A 20,134-nucleotide genomic window follows, 5' to 3' on the forward strand; every position below is an offset into this window, starting at 1 on the left:
TTTTTAAAGACAGGTTCTCTCTCTGTTGCCCAGGCTTGAGTGTAATGGTGTAATCATGGCTCATTACAGCCTTGACCTCCCAGGCTCAAGTGATCCTCCTACCTCAGTTGCCCGAGTAGTTGGGACTATAGGCACATGTCTCCATGCTTGGCTATGTTTTTAAATTTTGGTATTTTTTGTAGAGACAGGGTTTTGCAATGTTGCCCAGGCTGGTCTTGAACTACTGGGCTAAAGTGATCCACTTGCCTCGGCCTCCCAAAGTGTTGGGATTATATGCATGGGACACAGCTAATGGCCAGGAGACACAGTCTGGCTTTGAAAGGGGACATGAATGGCCCTTCTCTCTCATACATTTCCTTTAAATGTATGTGTTTGTTTCTACCCAGTTCATTTCCAGATATAATTTGAGGCTAACAGACCCATCTGTATAGATCTGTGATGCCAGGGAGCCTGGGGCAGCAGATGAAGGCTGGAAAGGGGTGAGGGTGCTTTAGGATGGAGAAGGGGAGCTAAGGACCACAGCACTGCTCGAAATGTCTAAACAAATGGCCATTCTCCAAGTGCGTGAGGGACTGATGACAGCAAGGCACAGCCTGTTTGGGGAGACTTTGGGGTTTGGGTTTGGGTAATCCCCTTTCCTCTGCTGCCCATCTGAGAGAATTCTGGGGAGGAAGATCTTACTGAAGGATGAGGTCCCTGATGTCATCAACTTTGCAGGGAATAGCTGTCTTGAACAACAACAGAGAACCTGAATTTACACATGCAGCAACCTGCTCAGTTTCTAAACATACCTCAGAAGGTTTATTTTGATTTTATTTAAAAATATTTTGGGTACCTACACAATGTTATCATCTACATTTTTAATAGCCACACTATACAATATAGAGTAGGTTTCTGTGGCAAAATCCAGGTGCCTGTCATTTATAGCATAGTGTATCTGGGACCCCTGCAAACAACTGACTCATGCATTTATGAGACTGGGTTGGTTTGAGAATTGATGACCCCCAGGGATCTGAGAGGGCAGCATGGCATGGACACTTCCCTGGTGGCTCCAGATTTTGCAATCATTTGGCTAAATTTGCTCATGATGCACATTCCCTCATTTCTTTCCCTAATGAGGACAAAGATGGGATAATTTTCCCTGATTGGATCTGTTGTTTTGAGTGACTGAGAAGTGACAGGCTTTGCTGAAAGCACAGCATATTCCAAGGGAGAATGTTGAGCTTTGGAATTCACTTCGTAGACATCTCTGAGGATGTTCTGGCAACCAGGCTTGTTATAGCTGGCATTGCTGGAATTCCGTATGGTCCATGCCTCCCTTAAGAAATGCTTGATAGCCCCAGGGCCTAATTTCTTCTTTTAGAACATACAAACCTTGTGCCGTGGAGGTTGGAGGTGGGAAGGAAAGCCTCCTTGAGGCTGTGGATCTGGTTCTCATGTTTTAAACAGTTCTAAATATTGGGACTGGAGGTACCTGAAGGATGGGTATTTGTTATGGAAAACTTGACTTTTTATTTTTCTCTTACACTGTTCACATTTTAAAACAAAGTTTAGAGAGCTGTGTGCATTGAGCATGCTTTGTTAGTTTGTTCATTCATTCATTCATTCATTCACTCATTCAGTCATTCATTCATTTATATGTGGATGCCAGAAATGTGGAAAGGAGAAAGGCCTGGCTGAGGAGTGACACTTCCACTGAGCTCTGACAGATAAGAGCTTGTCTTGCTGGCACACCGCTGCTGTGGGACATAGTGACACACTGTGGTCCACAGCCCTCCAGTGACCATGTCAGCCAAACTGAACACAAACTGTGGGAGGCAGAAAAGTGAAAATGTGATCTCTACTGAAGAAAGAGTGCGGGTCTTAGAGACAGAAAGTCTAGGTCTAAATCTTGGTGCTGTCCCTCGCCCAAGTGTAAGGCCTCAGAGGAAATTACCTGCCAGAGTTTATACATCTCTGAAGTAGAGAAAACAGGTGCTGTGAGGATCCCATCAGACAAGATGATACAAAGAAAGCACCATGGCTAGCCCCGTGGAGGGATGATGTGTGTGTCTGACTCAGAATCAGTAGAAAAAGCTTGAAATGTGGTTGCTGGGACAAAAGTAATCTACCAGCAAAGCTGCGGCTGGAGAGCCTGTGCTGAGCCATGCCAGGGAAGAGGTGGGAGCTGCCTCCAGGAGGTGAGCCTCAAAGAAAGAACAGGATTTTCATAGGTGAAAGGAGACAGCTTTTTACTGGAGGAGAAACAAAAATGTCTAAAGTAAAGGTTATAAAAATAGTGTGGGCTGGGTGCGGTGGCTCACAACTGTAATCCCAGCACTTCGGGAGGCCGAGGCGGGTGAATCACTTGAGGTCAGGAGATAGAGACCATGCTGACCAACATGGTGAAACCCTGTCTCTACTAAAAATACAAAAATTAGCTGGGCGTGGTGGCACGTGCTTGTAGTCCCAGCTACTCCAGAGGCCGAGGCAGGAGAATTGCTTGATCCCTGAAGATAGAGGATGCAGTGAGCGGAGATCTCGCCACCGCATTCCAGAACTAGCCTCCGTCACAAAAAAACCTAAAAAACAGTTGTGGCTGTACAGTGTAAGAACAGAAGCTTCTTTTGTTGGGTACTTGCAAAAATACTCCCTTCCTTTTGGTAGCCTGGTCTAATGGTATTAATGCCAACAGTGTGAACTTGAGCATACGGGATGCCCTGGGTTTGAGTAGCTTTTCAGTGCTGAGTTGACTACACAGTTACCAGTGACAACACTAAGAAATCTAAGTAGGGGGTAATCTATTTCTTGGATGTTTTGGCCTCAGTGTAGATTTAGGTAAGTATCATATGTCAGGGATGGCAAGTGCATTTTATTTTGTGTCTGCACTAACCAACCAATTGGGAGTGACTGTAGAGGTGCAGTGTGGAGGAGGATTCTGAAGCCAGATTTGTGCTTAGAGAGAAGATGGTAATAACCCGTTATTGATATAATTTGAGCTTAGGCTTCATAGAGGAAACTACAGCACAAATGGCATGGATCTGTCACCTCTGGTTGAGAGGTTTTCTATGTACATGGCAGTATGACAATGTTCATTTATTTACCCAACAAATATTTATTACAGCTCCACTATGGACATAGCATTGTACTTTAGATTCTCAGCCCTCTGGCTTCTTAATTAGTTAATAAAATATTTCAGGATACTGGCGGTAATGCTGCTTGGTTAATTAGTGAGGTTTTTAGTCTTTTCCTCATAAGTGTTTAAAAATATTTTATGAACAAAGCCAGCTTTCTGGTGTCCATAAATGCTACATTGAATTATTTCTTAGATCCCTGTTATTATTTTTTTTTTGAGAACAGGGTCTCTCAGTATGTTACCCAGGCTGGAGTACAGTGGCATGATCACGGCTCCCTGCAGTCTTGAACTCTCTGGATTCAGCTGATCTCCTATGTCAGCCTCCTGAGTAGCTGGGACTATAGTCGCATACCACCACAACCAGCTAATTTTTGTATTTTTCCTTTTCTTTCTTTCTTTTTTCCTTTTGAGACAAAGTTTTGCATTTGTTGCTCAGGCTGGAGTGCAATGGTGTGATTTCAGTTCATTGCAGCCTCTACCTCCTGAGTTCAAGCGATTCTCCTGCCTCAGCCTCCCTAATAGCTGGGATTACTGGCATGTGCCACCACGCCCGGCTAATTTTGTATTTTTAGTAAAGATGTATTCCCATGTTGATCAGGCCGGTCCCAAACTCCCTACCTCAGGTGATCTGCCTGCTTTGGCCTCCCAAAGTGCTGGGATTACAGGTGTGAGCCACCATGTCCAGCTATAATTTTTTTGTATTTTTCCTAGACATGGGGTCTCCCTATGTTGCCCAGGCTGGTCTCAAACTCTTGGACTCAAGTAATCTGCCTGCCTCAGCCTCCCAAAGTGCTGGGATGACCAGCGTGAGCCACCATGCCTGGCTGATCCTTGTCATTTCATTTAGCACACAGTATGTGATTTTCCTAATTACTTTATGAAGTCATCATTGGCAGTCTGACTTTACAGACAGGAAAACAGAAATAAAAAACCTTGTCTAGAACCGATATTGGACTTGAGCCAAATGTTAGAAATGTTTCCTGCTTTTGCACCTCGGAATCAGGCTCTATGATTTGTCTTCAGAATCATAAACTTCTGTAGCTTAGCTCTGCATTGGTGGAAGAACTTTGAGAAATCATTTTAAGGCTCAAGAGGTGAAAAAGATGAATGACTTATCTAACACTTTTTTTTGGACATGAACTCTATTTTTTTCAGTGACCATGAGGTATATAAAATATGAACCACTGGATTTATTAAAGGAATAAAAATTAATAAAAAATAAAAATTAAATTGGTAACATATGAACACTGTAAATTAAGTGATGATGTATGTGCTAATCAGCTAAGAGAAGTGGGATCAAGGGAAGTGAGAGCTTCCATAGGGAAAGGAGGTAGGTAGACTTCCAGGGGCAGGTGGGAGCTTCTTGGGGGACAGCCACTTGGTGCCCATGCTCCCAGGGCCAGGCAATGTGGATTAGATGAGTTGAGTCCTAGTGACTCCAGATTTTCTTTTCTGTTCTTTTCTTTCTTCTTTTCGAGATGGAGTCTCACTCTGTTGCTCAGGCTGGAGTACAATGGCACCATTTTGGCTCACTGCCACCTCTGCCCGCTGGGGTTCAAGCGATTTTTCTTGCCTCAGCCTCTCAAGTACTTGGAATTACAGGTGCCTGCCACCGTGCCTGGCTAAGTTTTTTGTATTTTAGTACTATTTTTAATATTTTGCTATGTTGGACAGGCTGGCTTGAACCTCTGACTCAGGTGATCTGCCCGCCTCGACCTCCCAAAATGCTGGGATTACAGGTGTGAGCCACCGTGCCTGGCCGACTCCAGATTTTCAAACTCCTGTTTGATTCCCAGCTCTCCAACCCTAGTAAAAGAAGCCTTTTTACAGGCTTTTCTTTTTTGCCATCTTCCTTTTTGTATGAGCTGGGTTTAGGGGGAAGCTGCAGCAGTCAATATTAAAGTTTAATATTTTCCCCCGAAATAGAAAAGTTTTGGTTGTCAGTCTCGTTTAAAGAGATTCAAACCATCCTGAACTGTGTAAAACAGCAACTCTGCTTTCATTTCCAAACCTCAAGTTTATTTTTGAAATTGTTTTCCCAGGGAGTTCTGAAGGCTTGACTGTGTACAAAGAACTTCCTTTGAAATCTGAAGAATTTGGTCAGTTTCCTACATTTGCACTACAGAACATGGAGAGAGAAAACATAAAGCTCAGGTTAGGTAAGGTTGCCTCTGTCTGTCATGTTAGGGAATATATCGAAACTCACATCATTTCGTTAATCTTGGTTTTCCACACCCTGATCTTTCAATTTCATCTAGTTGAGGTTCTAATGTGAATATTCCCATACAAAATCCTGTCTTCCCACTAGTTCCACAGACAAATCCTTTAGGAGTAAATGTGTTATCCACTGTTTAGCTAGCTTGTTCAACCCACCAGCTGTGGGCTGCATGTGGCCCAGGATGGCTTTGAATGCGCTCGGTGCAAATTCATAAACCTTCTTAAAACATTATGAGATTTTTTTTGATTTTTTTTAAACCTTATTAGTTATCATTAGTGTTAGTACATTTTATGTGTGGCCCAAGACAATTGTTCTTCTTTCAGTGTGGCTCAGGGAAGCCAAAAGATTGGACACCCCAGGTTTAGAGGTTTTAACTCGTGTTTATCATCAGACTGGCAGTATCTTCTCTCTAAATGAGGCAGCCACAGGATCCTACTCAGGAGAAATTACTTTTTGGTTGGTGGTTCAATTCTTATTTCCTAGACTTAAGCTTAAGACTGCACTGAGACTCATCGCCTCCCTACCCACTGTGTTAGATGCTTTTAAGTGTGTTAAAATAGAATTACTTGTTCAAAGCAAAGATATCTAGAGTCTCTGCCCTATGCTAGGTACTATGCCGATTGCTTGGGCCAGCCTGGCTTGGCCGATGGGCACTCTTGTCTATGGAGACAAGGGCCAGCCACAGCATAAAGGTGAAGGTTCCAGGTTGCCTGGCCGCATTTTCTCAGTAGCCGCAGGGCCCCTGGAATGGCGGGTGAATATGCATGCAGTTTTTGGAGGTGCCACTGAGAATTAGAGTGGTGGGGCCGCGATGTGTGGACCAGAATTACGTGACTAATCTCCATGCTCAGCTGATAACATGTGATGGCCCCAAGAGAGGAAATGTTTCTATCTGGCATATGTTCATAGTTCTTCCAAGAGCTAAGCCCTTTGTTCTTACAAACACACTCATTGATCTCGCTAACTAAAGCAATTATCATCATTTAGCAGTCTTTTCATAAAGTATTATTTCCACTCCAAAACACCACTTTTATTTGCCAAGTGCCACAATGTTGCATCCTGGCAATTGATCAGCATTTACTGCCAAATTATGTAAGCCTTTGGTTAGGCTCAGTCCCCAACAGCGCAAGCGTGTCTGTGGTGTGCATTAGGATTGTAAACGTGGCCCAGTGCCTGCAAGTGGAGACAGCTGTCCTTAAATTCATTAATTAACTCCGTGTTTACACTTTGATTGGGAAGGAAATCCACATTTGCTTAAGACACTAGCGCCCAGCTGAGAAATGTTGTTCTGTGAAAATATTGGATTGAGGTTTTTTGTCAAGGAAATGTAAATTGTGGATGTTTCATGAAATTCAAATATGTGGATTAATTTACCAACAGGGAGCTAAGATTGTATTAAGCCAAGGTGGCCTTATTCAAAGATTGAAATGTAATTAGTGTTGACTGTAGAAGGAGCAGCTATTCAAAAGGACTATAAATCCTACACAAGAATTTTACTAACAAAAGACGAAATATTTTCAGTGAAAAGTCAATGTCAGCATAAGAACTGACTTTTCTTATGACACTTACTCTTAAGTAAAATAACTCCATTTGTAAATACCACACAAAAAAATTTCCCCTGTTTAAAAAGACTGTGAGAAACTTTAACAAATATGAACACTTCTAGAGATGCAGAATAAAATATGCCAATGCTGCTCAGAAAAAAGGGGTTAAGACACCTGGTTATTTTGGTCTCAGCCATCAGGCATCACTTCATTAGCCTAAGGCATTCTGGCTGTACTTGTCCTTAGTGTTGAGTTGTTTTATCATATTAGTAACCTTGTCAAACCGGATAAGTTTAGAAGTTCATCTCTTTTTCAGAATCCCACTCAAATGATAGTAAAGGGAGAAAAAATTTTAAACCTGCAAGAGGCAAAAAATGGCAGTAAAAGCTTTGGTGGCAACTCCTACAACAATGCAGGGGTGATTCCCGGGCTGGCTGAGGGGTAGACCCCACGACCCAAAGTGCCCACAGTGCTGAAATGAGGTGCTTTGCCTGCAGAACCGCTGAGAGGCTCAGAAGTAGGAAGGCATCTGCTACTGTAGTAGGCCAGAGAGATGGGCCAAATATAGGAGTTATTAAAACCAGCACAATTAGACCCTACATCCTGTCCCTGCTTCCCTTCCCCACCCCAGCAGCAGCCTGGAGGTCTGCTGTCAGGAGAAATGGAACTGGAAGGGTGCTGGGGTGTTGGTAGGGGTGACTAAAAAGAGAGACTGATGACAGCTGGGACCTTCTTCTGCTCTGTCCATAATGCTAGCAGCCAGGCATGTGCTGTCCCAGCAATGAAGTTGAAGAGTCTTTCTTTGAGAAATTGAACCACTCTAGAAAAATAAGCCCCCAGGTAACTGAAATGTGTGGGTTCTTCAGGGAAATACTGTTTTTCTTCCACATTAATTGACCAGCTAATAAGTCCTCTCCACGTGCAGAGCCGCCAATCTGCTTTGGTCCTTCCTTCTTAAATAGAATCAGGTAGCCACGGCTCACGAGGCATATTACCAAAGCCTTCAATATGAAAGGTAGGTCCCAAAACAAACAGGAAAAGAGCAACCTTGCAGAAGATGGTGCTGTTGCAGAAAGCAGAGAAAACGTGTTTTTTTTTTTTTTAAGTTACAGTTTTCCTTGCAGAGAGAAGCTATTTCATATCTGAAATGATAATAACATTTATGGAAGAGAAATAGAGAACAAGAAAGAGATACTATTACAAATTAAAATACTGGAATTTAAAAAATGTTGAGGATGGCTGGGCAAGGTGGCTCATGCCTATAATCCCAGCACTTTGGGAGGCCGAGGCAGGTGGATCACAAGGTCAGGAGATCAAGACCATCCTGACCAACATGGTGAAAGCACGTCTCTACTAAAATACAAAAAATTAGCTGTGTATAGTGGCGAGCGCCCAGCTACTCGGGAGGCTGAGGCAGGGCAATCGCTTGAACCCAGGTGGCAGAGGTTGCAGCAAGCTGAGATAACGCCACTGTACTACATCCTGGTGACAAAGCGAGAACTCTATTTAAAAAAAAAAATGTTGAGGATGTTCTTTCAAAAAGTAGAACAAAAAACATGGAGTTAAAAAGCGGGAGAGAAAAGAAATGTGAAAAATTAAAGTCTGGTCTAAAATATTCCATATTACCATTATAGTAGATGCAGAAACCAAGAACAAAATAAGATAGTTCTCTGAACAGTATTACAGAAAGAATGTAATATTTTATAGAACTAAAGACTTGGATTTCCAAATTGGAAGAATGTTTGTGTGTGTGTATATATATATACAAAACATATATATATATATATATATAACATATATATAATATGCTCATGTTTTATAAAATGCCCAGTTTTATAAAACCCATGCCTGGGTATGCCATTATGAAATTTCAGAACACCAGTGATAAGGAAAAAGTCCTGAAAGCTTTAAGGGAAATATAAACAGGTCACACACAAAGGAAAGGGTACAATGATAGCATCAGAATTCTTGAAAACACCCTAGGAAGCTAGAAGATGAGTTTGCAAAGCTTTAAAAAATATGATGAAAATTATTTCTATCCTGGCTTCCAAGTCCAGCTAGACCGCCAATCAAAGCATAGAATAAAGACATTTCTCAAAATACAAGGAGTCAAATATTTTTCTCCATTGGACTTTTTGTTAGAAAACTACGGGAAGCGTGTTCTATCAGATCACTTGCGTAAACTAACAGAGGAAGATATGAAACCCAGAAAATAATATAGCACAAAAGGAAGAGAGCAATGAGACCCTGATATAGGGCAGGAGGAGGGAAGAGTGCCAAAAGGAGGTCACCTGATGATCAAATTACCTGTTATTTTGATCATTTGGAAATTAATACTGATAAGCATATAACAGATGTAATGTAGCTGAAGCAAAGATTTAAGTATAGGTATATAGAAAAGATAAGTAAAAAGAGTAATCAATCATTAACTCTAGGAAAGTAAAAATTTTATAAGAGGAGTTCTGTAAGACCATAGTATATAACTTTTAAGTGAATATTGGCATTGCCATGATGATGTAAATAGTTGGCTCTTGATTTTATTATTGGTAGGTTAGCCAAGTCAGACTTGTATGTACGATGTGGCATCCACCTTACGTAGAACTAATAAGTTAAGGAATCACAGGAATATTATTTAGCAAAAGAGAGGTAAGTATTAGAAGAAATAGCTAAAATTTGAAGTTTCTTTTTTTTTCTCCCCTGGGCAGTGTGTTCAGGATCACGGAACAGAAGTTGAAGAATGTAGGTTTTCACTTATTTTTTTTTTACCCTGATTAGAAAATAAATGATTTAAAAATACTAGTATAACTGAAAATGAAAGTAGACAATGAAATATTTGGAATTGGTGAGATAATGATAAATATTGCAGATGAATGTATCTCTTTAAGTTGTTCCTATCTTTAAAATGGTAACTGATGGTATCTAAAATGTTTTACATTTAAAAGAATTATCACCAAGCAAAACTGACAACACTATGCTAGTAGTAGGAAACAATCCGTTCAGAAAGCCCCAAGACAGAACAGAGACAAAACAAGTGAAGATGTGCTAGAGCCAAACAACATAATGATTAAGCTTGTACAGCTGGATAGAATTTGAATGTTATCCCTTAAAACGGAGACTACATCTAGCACCTGTGGAAGCACTGATAAACATTATCCATGTATTTGCTCACAAAGGGAAACTCAATATATTTAAAAAGAAAGAAATGGTAGAGACGTCATTTGCCGACCATAATACAGGTAGAAATTAGCGACATTTACAAATAAATACCCTCCAAACCAGAGCAACACAACAACAACATATTACATATGAAAAAACTTTCTCAAAATCAAATCTTGGGTCAAAGCAGAAATCAAAACCCCAAACAGAAACTATATAAAAAATAGTAATGGAAACATTACTGTGGTAGAAACTGTTTGCTGCCTTTCTAATGTCCATTCTCCATATGACCAGCTAAACTACCCTATTTTCCAATCTCCCTTGCAGCTGAGGGTGGCCATATGATTAAGTTCTCACTAATAAGATATAAGGGATTACTGGTAGGTAGGGAGTCCAGGAAAGCTATTTAAAAAGAAGGTTGACGGCTGGGAGCAGTGGCTCATGCCTGTAATCCCAGCACTTTGGGAGGCCAAGGCAAGTGGATCACGAGGTCAGGAGATGGAGACCATCCCAATCAACATGGTGAAACTCCGTCTCTACTAAAAATACAAAAATTAGCTGGGTGTGGTGGCGCACACCTGTAGTCCTAGCTACTAGGGAGGCTGAGGCAGGAGAATTGCTTGAACCTGGGAGGCGGAGGTTGCGGTGGTCGAGATCGCGCCATTGCACTCCAGCCTGGGTAACAAGAGCGAAACTCTGTCTCAAAAACAAAAAACAAAGATCAGTTGAGTCACTTGGTCTAAGCCTTTGGCCTTTGTGTTGCTGGATCAGCTATCTTGTAATCATAAGGGGTCTAATGTATGTTAAAGACAGACGAGTGGAAAGGTAGAAGGGGTGCTCCTTATCTCAGGGTCTCTGTCAGCCCTGGACTTCCTACCTCTGGGGAAAAATTCTTAAGTCTTAAGCTGCTATGTTAGGACTCTGTTAGTAGGAGCTGACATAATTTTTAAGTGACATAGTTACAAACCACAATTTAGGCGGTGGCTCACGCCTGTAATCCCAGCACTTTGGGAGGCCGAGGCGGGTGGATCACGAGGTCAAGAGATCGAGACCATCCTGGTCAACATGGTGAAACCCCGTCTCTACTAAAACTACAAAAAAAAAAAAAAAAATTAGCTGGGCATGGTGGTGCATGCCTGTAATCCCAGCTACTCAGGAGGCTGAGGCAGGAGAATTGCCTGAACCCAGGAGGCGGAGGTTGCGGTGAGCCGAGATCGCGCCATTGCACTCCAGCCTGGGTAACAACAGCGAAACTCCGTCTCAAAAAAAAAAAAAAAAAGAAAGAAAATAAACAAAGCATCCAAGTCAAGGAGTTAGAAATAGTACAACAAAAGAAAACAAAGGGAAGTGGACGGAAATAATAAAAATCAAACTAGAACTCAGTAAAGTTGAAAATTAAAGAAAAAAAATGCTTTATAAATCCAGGAGCTAGTTCTTTAGGGAAACAATGTAAAAAACACATACACATATATATTCTACCAGTGTAAACAAGAAATAGGAGAAGGCGCAAAATTAGATAATAGATAATGAAAAAATGATTTATCCTTTCTAAATGCTGCAAATAAATTTGAAAATTGAATGAAATAGATGATTTTCTTGGAAAATATACTAGTAGACTGACTCTAGAATAGAAAGAAAACTCAAACAGGCTCCCAAAAGTGGGGAAAAAAAAGAGGGACTGTTGCTGTTAATGACCAGTTGCTCCTGCTCTTCCTGGAGTCCCTTTGCTGTTGCGTTTTTTCAGTGTTAGAAGTGAATTTCTGGTGGGGAACCTCAGAGGGTGGGGCAGGGTGGGCGTCCTGCTTGGTAAGCTGTCTGCAGTCATCTGACAAAGGTTGGCCACACACCAGAAGGGCGACGGCAACTATTCTTGGCATCAGGACGCATCACAAAATAGAGCCCTGAGTGTTCTTCATTTTTTAAATAACGTTTTTCAGATCAATATGCTCTTGAACTTTTTTAGTAAGAAGAAAAGATTGAAAATGATTTATAATTAATCTCACTGTCAATCTCACAAACAACTGATTTCTCGAGGTAAAAATTTTGGAAACATTATGTTCAAATAGTAGTGTTAAAATTTTTGAAGCAAGATTCTGCATAAAAAAGACTGAAAATGTTTTGAGAAGAAAATGAACAGCAGAGTAACAAAGAAAAATGGTGAGCACCAGAATTCCTTAGCTAGCTCTTATTTTCATGGAAAAGTACCTAGTTCTCAAATGCTGGTAACTGGAGCATCCTATTGGTTAAAAATAAACAGCATAAAGTTTCAGGAAACCAACTAAACTTAAAAAAAAAAAAAAAAAAAGCAACCAGAACAGCCCAAAACAGAATAACAAAGTCAGAATTATGAAGTGCCAGAGGAATCTGGTCATACACCGTTTGTCTGCCCTCAGGCCAGGGTTCAAACCTGGTGTTGACAAATTCAGTGGACACATGGCCTGAAGCGCATCCAGAAAGGCCTGCTTTGTCAGGAGAGGGCTGCCCTTCTGCACTTGGTTCTAAGGTGTCTTTGCTGTTTAAACTGTCTTGTTTTCTTTGACCTTTGAACTTTCCCTTTCCTAATTATTTCAGTCTTCATTTAAACAGTTGTAATTCTAACCTAATGTCCTCTTTTTACACCATCTCTCCCTGGTAGCTGGAACAGTGAACCATGGAGCTGTATTTCGGTGAATATCAACACGTACAGCAGGAATATGGGGTCCATCTGAGACTTGCAAGTGATGATGCCAAAAAATCAAGGGGTTCCCAGAACTCCAAGGCAGGCTCCTACGGTGTCAGTATTAGGGTCCAGGGAATTGATGGTCACCCGTACATAGTCCTGAATAACACGGAACGGTGCCTAGCAGGCACATCATTTCCACCTCCAGTGGTAAACAACCTGCCTCTACATTCCAGCAATGGTTCTGTGCTAAAGGAGAACAGTGAAGAAGAACCGCAGCTTCCAGAAAATCCATACACCCAAGGTAGCCCACTAAGAAACCTGAAACAGCCCCCTCTCCACGAGGGCAAGAATGGAGTGCTAGATCGCAAAGATGAGTCCATGAAGCCATCTCCCGTCCTCAACTTTCAGAGACATCCAGAGCTTTTGCAGCCCTATGACCCTGAAAAGAATGAGTTAAACTTACAAAATCACCAGCCTCCTGAGAGTAATTGGCTAAAAACATTGACAGGAGAAGGCGTCAACAATAAGAAGCCTTGGACTTGCTTTCCTAAACCTAGCAATTCCCAGCCTACCAGTCCCTCCTTGGAAGACCTGGCCAAATCTTGTGTTCCAGCTATTCGTTTATGCAGCTCTGTGGTCATAGAGGACCCCAAAAAGCAGACCTCAGTGTGTGTAAATGTTCAGAGCTGCACCAAAGAGAAGGTGGGAGAGGAGGCCCTTTCCACTAGCGGGAGGCCCCACACTGCCCACAGCCCACAGGCCCACCCGGAAACCAAGAAAACCAGGCCAGATGTGCTTCCCTTCCGGCGACAGGATTCGGCGGGACCCGTCCTGGATGGAGCTCGGTCCCGCAGGTCCTCCTCGTCATCGACAACTCCCACTTCAGCCACCTCTTTGTACAGGTTTTTACTGGATGATCAGGAATGTGCCATCCATGCCGACAACGTCAATCGTCATGAAAACAGAAGGTATATCCCCTTCCTGCCAGGAACTGGACGGGATATTGATACAGGATCAATTCCTGGTGTGGATCAGTTAATTGAGAAATTTGATCAAAAACCTGGGCTTCAGAGAAGAGGCAGGTCTGGGAAGCGAAACAGAATCAATCCAGATGACAGGAAAAGGTCCAGAAGCGTGGACAGCGCCTTTCCTTTTGGCCTGCAAGGGAACTCGGAGTACCTGACTGAATTTAGCAGGAACTTGGGCAAGTCAAGCGAACACCTCCTGCGGCCTTCCCAGGTGTGCCCGCAGCGGCCGCCGGCTCCGGAGCGCCGTGGGAAACAGAGCGTGGGACGAACCTTTGCAAAGCTGCAGGGAGCAGTGCACAGGGCTCCCCAGCGGAACACAGACGGGAAAGTTCTGGAAACCAAAGGTAGTCAGGAAAGTACAGTGATCCGTGCTCCCTCCCTTCTTGCACAGAGTAAAAAGGAGGAGGAGGTGAAAACAGCCACAGCTACACTGATGTTACAGAACCGGACGGCAGCAACTTCGCCTGATTCTGGTGCCAAGAAAATATCTGTGAAGACTTTTCCTTCGGCCTCCAATACTCAGGTAATACTATTGTGATTCCTGTTTTTTTTTTTTTTTTTTTTTTTTTTTTTTTTTTTTTTTTTTTTTTTTTTTTTTTTTTCTTTTTCTCTTCCTTCTAAATAATCTAATGATGTACTCATGCTGCTGGAGGCCCTGGGAATACACATCCTCAGTCTTGTATCAGGAATCACACAGCTGATCTGTTTCAGCATCAAGTGGTCCTTCCTACTCACAATGTCCTACTGCCAATTGTATAGGTTAGTGGGGTCTTTGAATTTCAGCTGGATTCCCATTGTGATCTCTCTGTAAAGTAAGTTGGCAGATGCCATAGAGAAGCTCAGTTTTTCTGTTGGTGTATGCATGAAATCTGAAAGTATGCAGAATTTGTTTCCACACTGAGGCTGAATGGTTAGGTTTGTGTAGACGTATTAATTTTACTCATAAAATTGAGTGATTGTGTTAATTTCTAGCCTGAAAAATTAGGTTAATCTTCATTTAGGTTAATCGTCAAGTGATAGAATCTAAATGGTACATTTAGTGTTTTGGTGGTAACAAAAAATAATGATATTGATAAAATGGTTAAAAAGTAGCTAAGTGCCAGGCACTGTTTGTTATATATTATAGGATTCCACCAACCCTGTGCAGGTAGAACCTATTAATCTCAATTTACAGGTGAGAAAATTGAGGTGAAGAGAAGGTAAGTAACTTCCCCAGGATAACAAAGCGGGTAAATAAATATTGTAACTGGCTCCAAGGACGATGCTCACTAGAGGAATTGTTTTTTAAAAGTAGGAATGTGTTTGGAAGCCTCTGGAAACTTCATCCTTATGGTCTAACCACAGACCTTATGTTCCAGGCCACACCAGATCTCTTAAAGGGCCAGCAAGAGCTCACTCAGCAAACCAATGAGGAGACGGCCAAGCAGATTCTCTACAATTATCTCAAAGAAGGGTTAGTGATTTTCCCTCTGCAAGAGCAAAGTATTGTTGTTTCTGTTGGGACTCTTAATTCCTTTTCCGAGCATTTAATGGATGCTTCTTGCCTTCTTCCCTTCTTGCCCTTGGAGGGTTAAAACTCAATGTTGGAGTTTTCATGACAGCATTTGTCTTATGTGGTATGGGGTGGGGGCTTTGGGAGGTGTGTGTAGGAAAGGTCACCATATTTTAAACATTAAAATGAATACATTTTTAAGATGACCTTTACTGTTTCAAAAGCAGATTTAAAGATAGGAAGAGTGTCTACTCTTCAGGTTTGAGGAGTGTGCCGTCACCTTGAGTTGTTCCACGCATGCTGTGGTCCTTTAGATGTTACAAATAAAAACACCTCCCCTCCCCAGAGTTAACGTTGGCCAAGAGCCCCTGCTTCCATTATTTTTAAAGCAGGTGTGAGTTGCTTAAAAGCAGTGCTTTCCGTGCTTATCTTGGTAGTTGAGTTGGAGTAATTGGGGTTTCAGTCCTCACTTAGATACGAACTGTGCTGGAACTCTAGCAAGGAATTTGAAGTTTCTGTTTCAGTTCTCTCATCAGATATGATTAAGAAGAAGGAAAAAAAAATGCCTTACAGCCTACATGACCGAAAACCAGCCAGTTGGCAAATCCTCGTTGGTATCAAAATACTGTATATTTTTGTATTGTGCCTTACAATTATTTGTCAGTTTTAGAGCTATCAAAATAGTAAGGCTCAAAATATAAGATAGGGGATCTTTTGAAATGGAAAAAAAAGTAACCCAAAAGATTAATCTAAGAACTGGGGAGACTATACCATGTTAAGATTAAAGTGGAAGAAATTTTGACTTTAAAAATTCATTAATTTTTTTGCTTGTTTGCTTTTTGAGACAGTCTTATTCTGTTGCCCAGGCGGGAGTGCAGTAGCATGATCTTGGCTCACTGCAACCTCCACCTCTCAGGTTCAAGAGATTCTCCTGCCTCAGCCACCCGAGTAACTGGGATTATAGGTGTGCACCACCATGCCCAGCTGATTTTTATAGTTTTAGTAGAGACAGGGTTTTGCCTATTGGCAAGGCTGCTCTAGAACTCCTGACCTCAAGTGATCCGCCCACATTTGCCTCCCAAGGTGCTGAGATTACAGACGTGAGCCACCGTGCCTGGCCAAAATTCATTAGATTCTTTTATATATGTATTTTTTGGCACATGATTTATTGAGACATTGGTAAGACAGTCTTTAGTGAGAGGTGCCTGTTGAGGGAAGTTTATTTTAAATATTTTTTTTCTAATTGCTGGGGGTGTGATAGAAGCTAATAAAACTTTGTATCTGAGTATTACCTGTGAAAACCCGGAGAAAGGGCTGCCGTGTTGACAATGTTGACTTAGGGGTTTTATTTTTTTAAACGTAGGTTGAACAAATTAAGATCACTATAGATCATTCTTAGTGTAAAATTTAAATGTACAATGTGTTTGTGTGTGAGAGAGAGATATATACCTACTTCAAAGAAAAGAAGAAATCCTTTTGGAAAGGACATGAGTCATTTGAATCAAACAATAAATTACCAAATGTTCACTGGATGTTTTCTGCAAGCTTACTGAGAATGTGATTATGTTCCTCTCACATATTTGGAAGTGGGAACTCCATCCCAAAGTAATGGTAACATAATAATTTATTTGAAGAAAAAGACACCATCCTATCTTGCTCTCATGCTGATTTTGTCTGAAGCTTTAATCGATTCATAGCTCTTGCAATTTATCTCCTTAAAGGACCTGTTGTGTGTGTGTCATGATACGTAAAATGTTCTGAGGCCAGTGGTTGTGTCCCTTATTTTCTCTGCTGTCTGTTTTTCAGAAGCACTGATAATGACGATGCTACCAAAAGGAAAGTCAACTTGGTCTTTGAGAAAATCCAGACCTTAAAGTCTCGGGCAGCTGGGAGTGCACAAGGAAACAGCCAAGTAAATTGAAGTTTTTTGTTTTGTCAAGTGCATTTAACATGGAATGTGGTAAACAACTTCGTTTCTTTAGTCTGTAAGTTTGTTTATAGCAGTAACTGGGAAGCTTCCTGAGTAGTGAGGAGTACTACTCGCCATGTTTTTAATGTAATTTGCACCCAGCCTTTTATTTTATTTTATTATTTTATTTTATTTTATTTTGAGACAGAGTCTCTGTCATCTAGGCTGGAGTGCCGTGGTGTGCTCTTGGCTCACTGCAACCTCTGCCTCCTGAGCTCAAATCATCTTCCCACCTCAGCCTCCCAAGCAGCTAGAACTATAGGCATGTGCCACCAGACGTGGTTAATTTTTGTGTTTTTGGTAGGGTCAAGTTTTCATTATGTTGCTCAGCCAGGTCTCAAACTCCTGGGCTCAAGCAGTCCACCCACCTTGACCTCCCAAAGTGCTGGGATTACAGACGTGAGCCAGCGTGCTTGGCCTTACCCAGCCTTTCTTCCAGAAAGGTTTTAAGACATCTTATTTAAAAATAAATAGACTATAACAGGATGATATAAACAGAGGGTGAAATTTAGAAGGAGAAAAGAAGAATAGGACTAGCATTGTCATAGGCAAACACGGAAGGTATGTGTGAACAGGTGTGGACCTGAGCTCTGGAACTTAAGGGGTGAAAGAGAATTGACTAGAGGCTGGCGACACTGACCTGCTGTGATGCAGGGGACAGGAAAGAGCTCAGTGTAGCCAAGAGAGTTTTAAAATAACTGCATGTCTGATTGATTGTGCTGAATTTGAGTGGGGACTTAGAGATTTTTTTTGGTTAGGGAAGGAGCCCTCTGTGTTTGATAAACAGCTACTCTATGCCAGACACAGGTGGTGCACTGGAAGGAAGCCGCTCTTAAGAGAGTACAACTGTAGGCTGGGCGCGGCGGCTCACGCCCTAATCCCAGCACTTTGGGAGGCCGAGGCGGGCGGATCATGAAGTCAGGAGTTCGAGACCAGCCTGGCCAACATAGTGAAACCGCGTCTCTACTAAAAATACAGAAATTAGCCGGGCATGGCGGCAGGCACCTGCAGTCCCAGCTACTCTGGAGGCTGAGGCAGGAGAAGGCAGGAGAATCGCTTCAACCTAGGAGGCAGATGTTGCAGTGAGCCGAGAGGGCGCCACTGCCAGGCGATGGAGCGAGACTCCATCTCAAACAACAAGGGCGGGGGCCTGGAGGTCACAGGCCACCCCGCCTGCCTCAGGCCGGTCAGCCGCCGCTCGCCTCCCTGCGCTCCGTCCCCCGCAGGGCCCGAGAGGCCGTCACCTCCACTCGGTGGTACTTGGGCAAAGGGAAGCCGCGAAGCAGGTCCCAAGGAAGACCTCGCCTGCTCCTGAGGGAAGAGGCCACAAGATGCCGCTTTGAGGGGGCGCCGGAGGCCGAGTCACGCTGCTGGTCTGGACGCCGCCTTTCTAACGCCACCTTTGGCTGGACCACTCCGGACCTGCTGCCCACGCGGACTGCGGAGTCCCGGGGAGCGGGGTGCTGGCCAGCTGCGCCTGTGTTCTTGGAAAGAGCAGGAAGGAGCGCGGGAGCGCGATACCGCGGCAGAGACCTCTGCAGAGGAGCAGGATGCACCCACCCGCTGCGGCCCAGACAGCCGCTGCCCAGCACGTGGAGGCTGCACGTGCACGATGTGGCCAAAAGAAGCCTCCATACTCCCCACGAAAGACTTCCAGAAGCTCTCCTATCAATAAAAAAGTCAGTGAAAACCCAGAAAACTACCGACACCGAAGATCATTCTTGAGTCCAATCTGAAAAACTGGGAAATTTTCAGAGGCATTCGAGGGACAAGATACCACCCTCGTACTTATCATGTGAAGGAAAATGCTCCCTTCACCACTCCTCAGCTTCCGCTTCTGGTTTCAGAGTTCTCTCTGTATTGGAGGGGTTTTAAAGCTGGAGGGGTTAATAAAGCCTTACCCACTTTTATTAACGCTCCTGAATGTGGAGGTCAAGAGAGGAAAGTGACATGCCCTAGGTCAGAGTAGAGTCAACAACAAAAAAGACGACGACCGATCGCCTGGTGTATAGTGGGTGTTGGCGCGCTGATGGGGATATGGAGATAAAGAAAACGTAATCCCTTCTTCAAGGAGCCCAATCTACCAAGATAGACTGACATAGAGACAAATAGATTATATACTTGCATAGAAAAAAGAAAGAGGAGAAGGGGAACAGTGTGACCTGTGTAACTAAGTAGCTTATCCAGCCGTCCTGCCACAGGTCACACTGCCCTCCACATTGGGGTGGTAATCCCATCTCATTGAATTCCACTGCTCTTTGCAGTCAGACCACACCCAAGTGTGGCTCCTGACTCTACTATTTGTAAACAGCCCTCTAAGCTAGCGTCATTGTCAGTAGGGATACTGCTTGGCAAGAGTTAGCAGAACACGGAAGGAGACCGTGTGGGTGAAAGCAACCAACACGGCCCTGGCGCCTCATAGGTTCTTAGAATTTTCATTTTTTATTTTCAGTCTAACGCAGCACTGCCTGCTTTTTGTTTTTGTTGCTTGTTTTGGTTTGTGTGTTTTTTTCTTACTACCGTATTTACCAAACTTGCGTCCAAATGAATTTGGGCTGATGCAAATATATTTATGTGGAAGAGAGAGAGAGAGAAAAGACTTTTTGTTACACCCTTTCCCTTGAGTGCTATAGATTCTCTAGGCAACTCTCCAAGAGGCTTCTCAAGTAGGATGGGCAATGGGAGCTGCTCTGGAATCAATGGACAAACGTTAACAGGGACTACTTTGAAAGACATTACTCATTTGAGCATATATTTTCTCCTAAGGGCTAAGACCTTATAGTCACCCCCTAAACACTGCCTGTTGAAATCTTCAGGATCATCTTTTGAAGTAAACTATATTTTACTAGCTGGGCATGGTGGCGCATGCCTGTAATCCCAGCTACTCAGGAGGCTGAGGCAGGAGAATTGCCTGAACCCAGGAGGCGGAGGTTGCGGTGAGCCGAGATCG

The 20,134-nt window shown here is 42.8% G+C and overlaps 1 protein-coding gene across 2 annotated transcripts in view; it reads left to right on the top strand.

Annotated features, from left to right (window-relative positions):
* The window catches only part of CGNL1 (cingulin like 1), a 177,484-nt gene that overhangs the window by 50,460 nt on the left and 106,890 nt on the right, over positions 1–20,134 (top strand). For both annotated transcript variants that reach the window (XM_017513799.2, XM_017513800.2), the window contains exons 3-5: positions 12,669–14,246; positions 15,082–15,176; positions 17,022–17,127. In XM_017513799.2, coding sequence (XP_017369288.1) covers positions 12,684–14,246; positions 15,082–15,176; positions 17,022–17,127 — 1,764 coding nt within the window. In that variant the 5' untranslated portion in view covers positions 12,669–12,683. The remainder of the gene's footprint in view (positions 1–12,668; positions 14,247–15,081; positions 15,177–17,021; positions 17,128–20,134) is intronic.

Source organism: Cebus imitator, unplaced genomic scaffold, assembly GCF_001604975.1.
Source record: "Cebus imitator isolate Cc_AM_T3 unplaced genomic scaffold, Cebus_imitator-1.0 Scaffold501, whole genome shotgun sequence".
NCBI lineage: Eukaryota > Metazoa > Chordata > Mammalia > Primates > Cebidae > Cebus > Cebus imitator.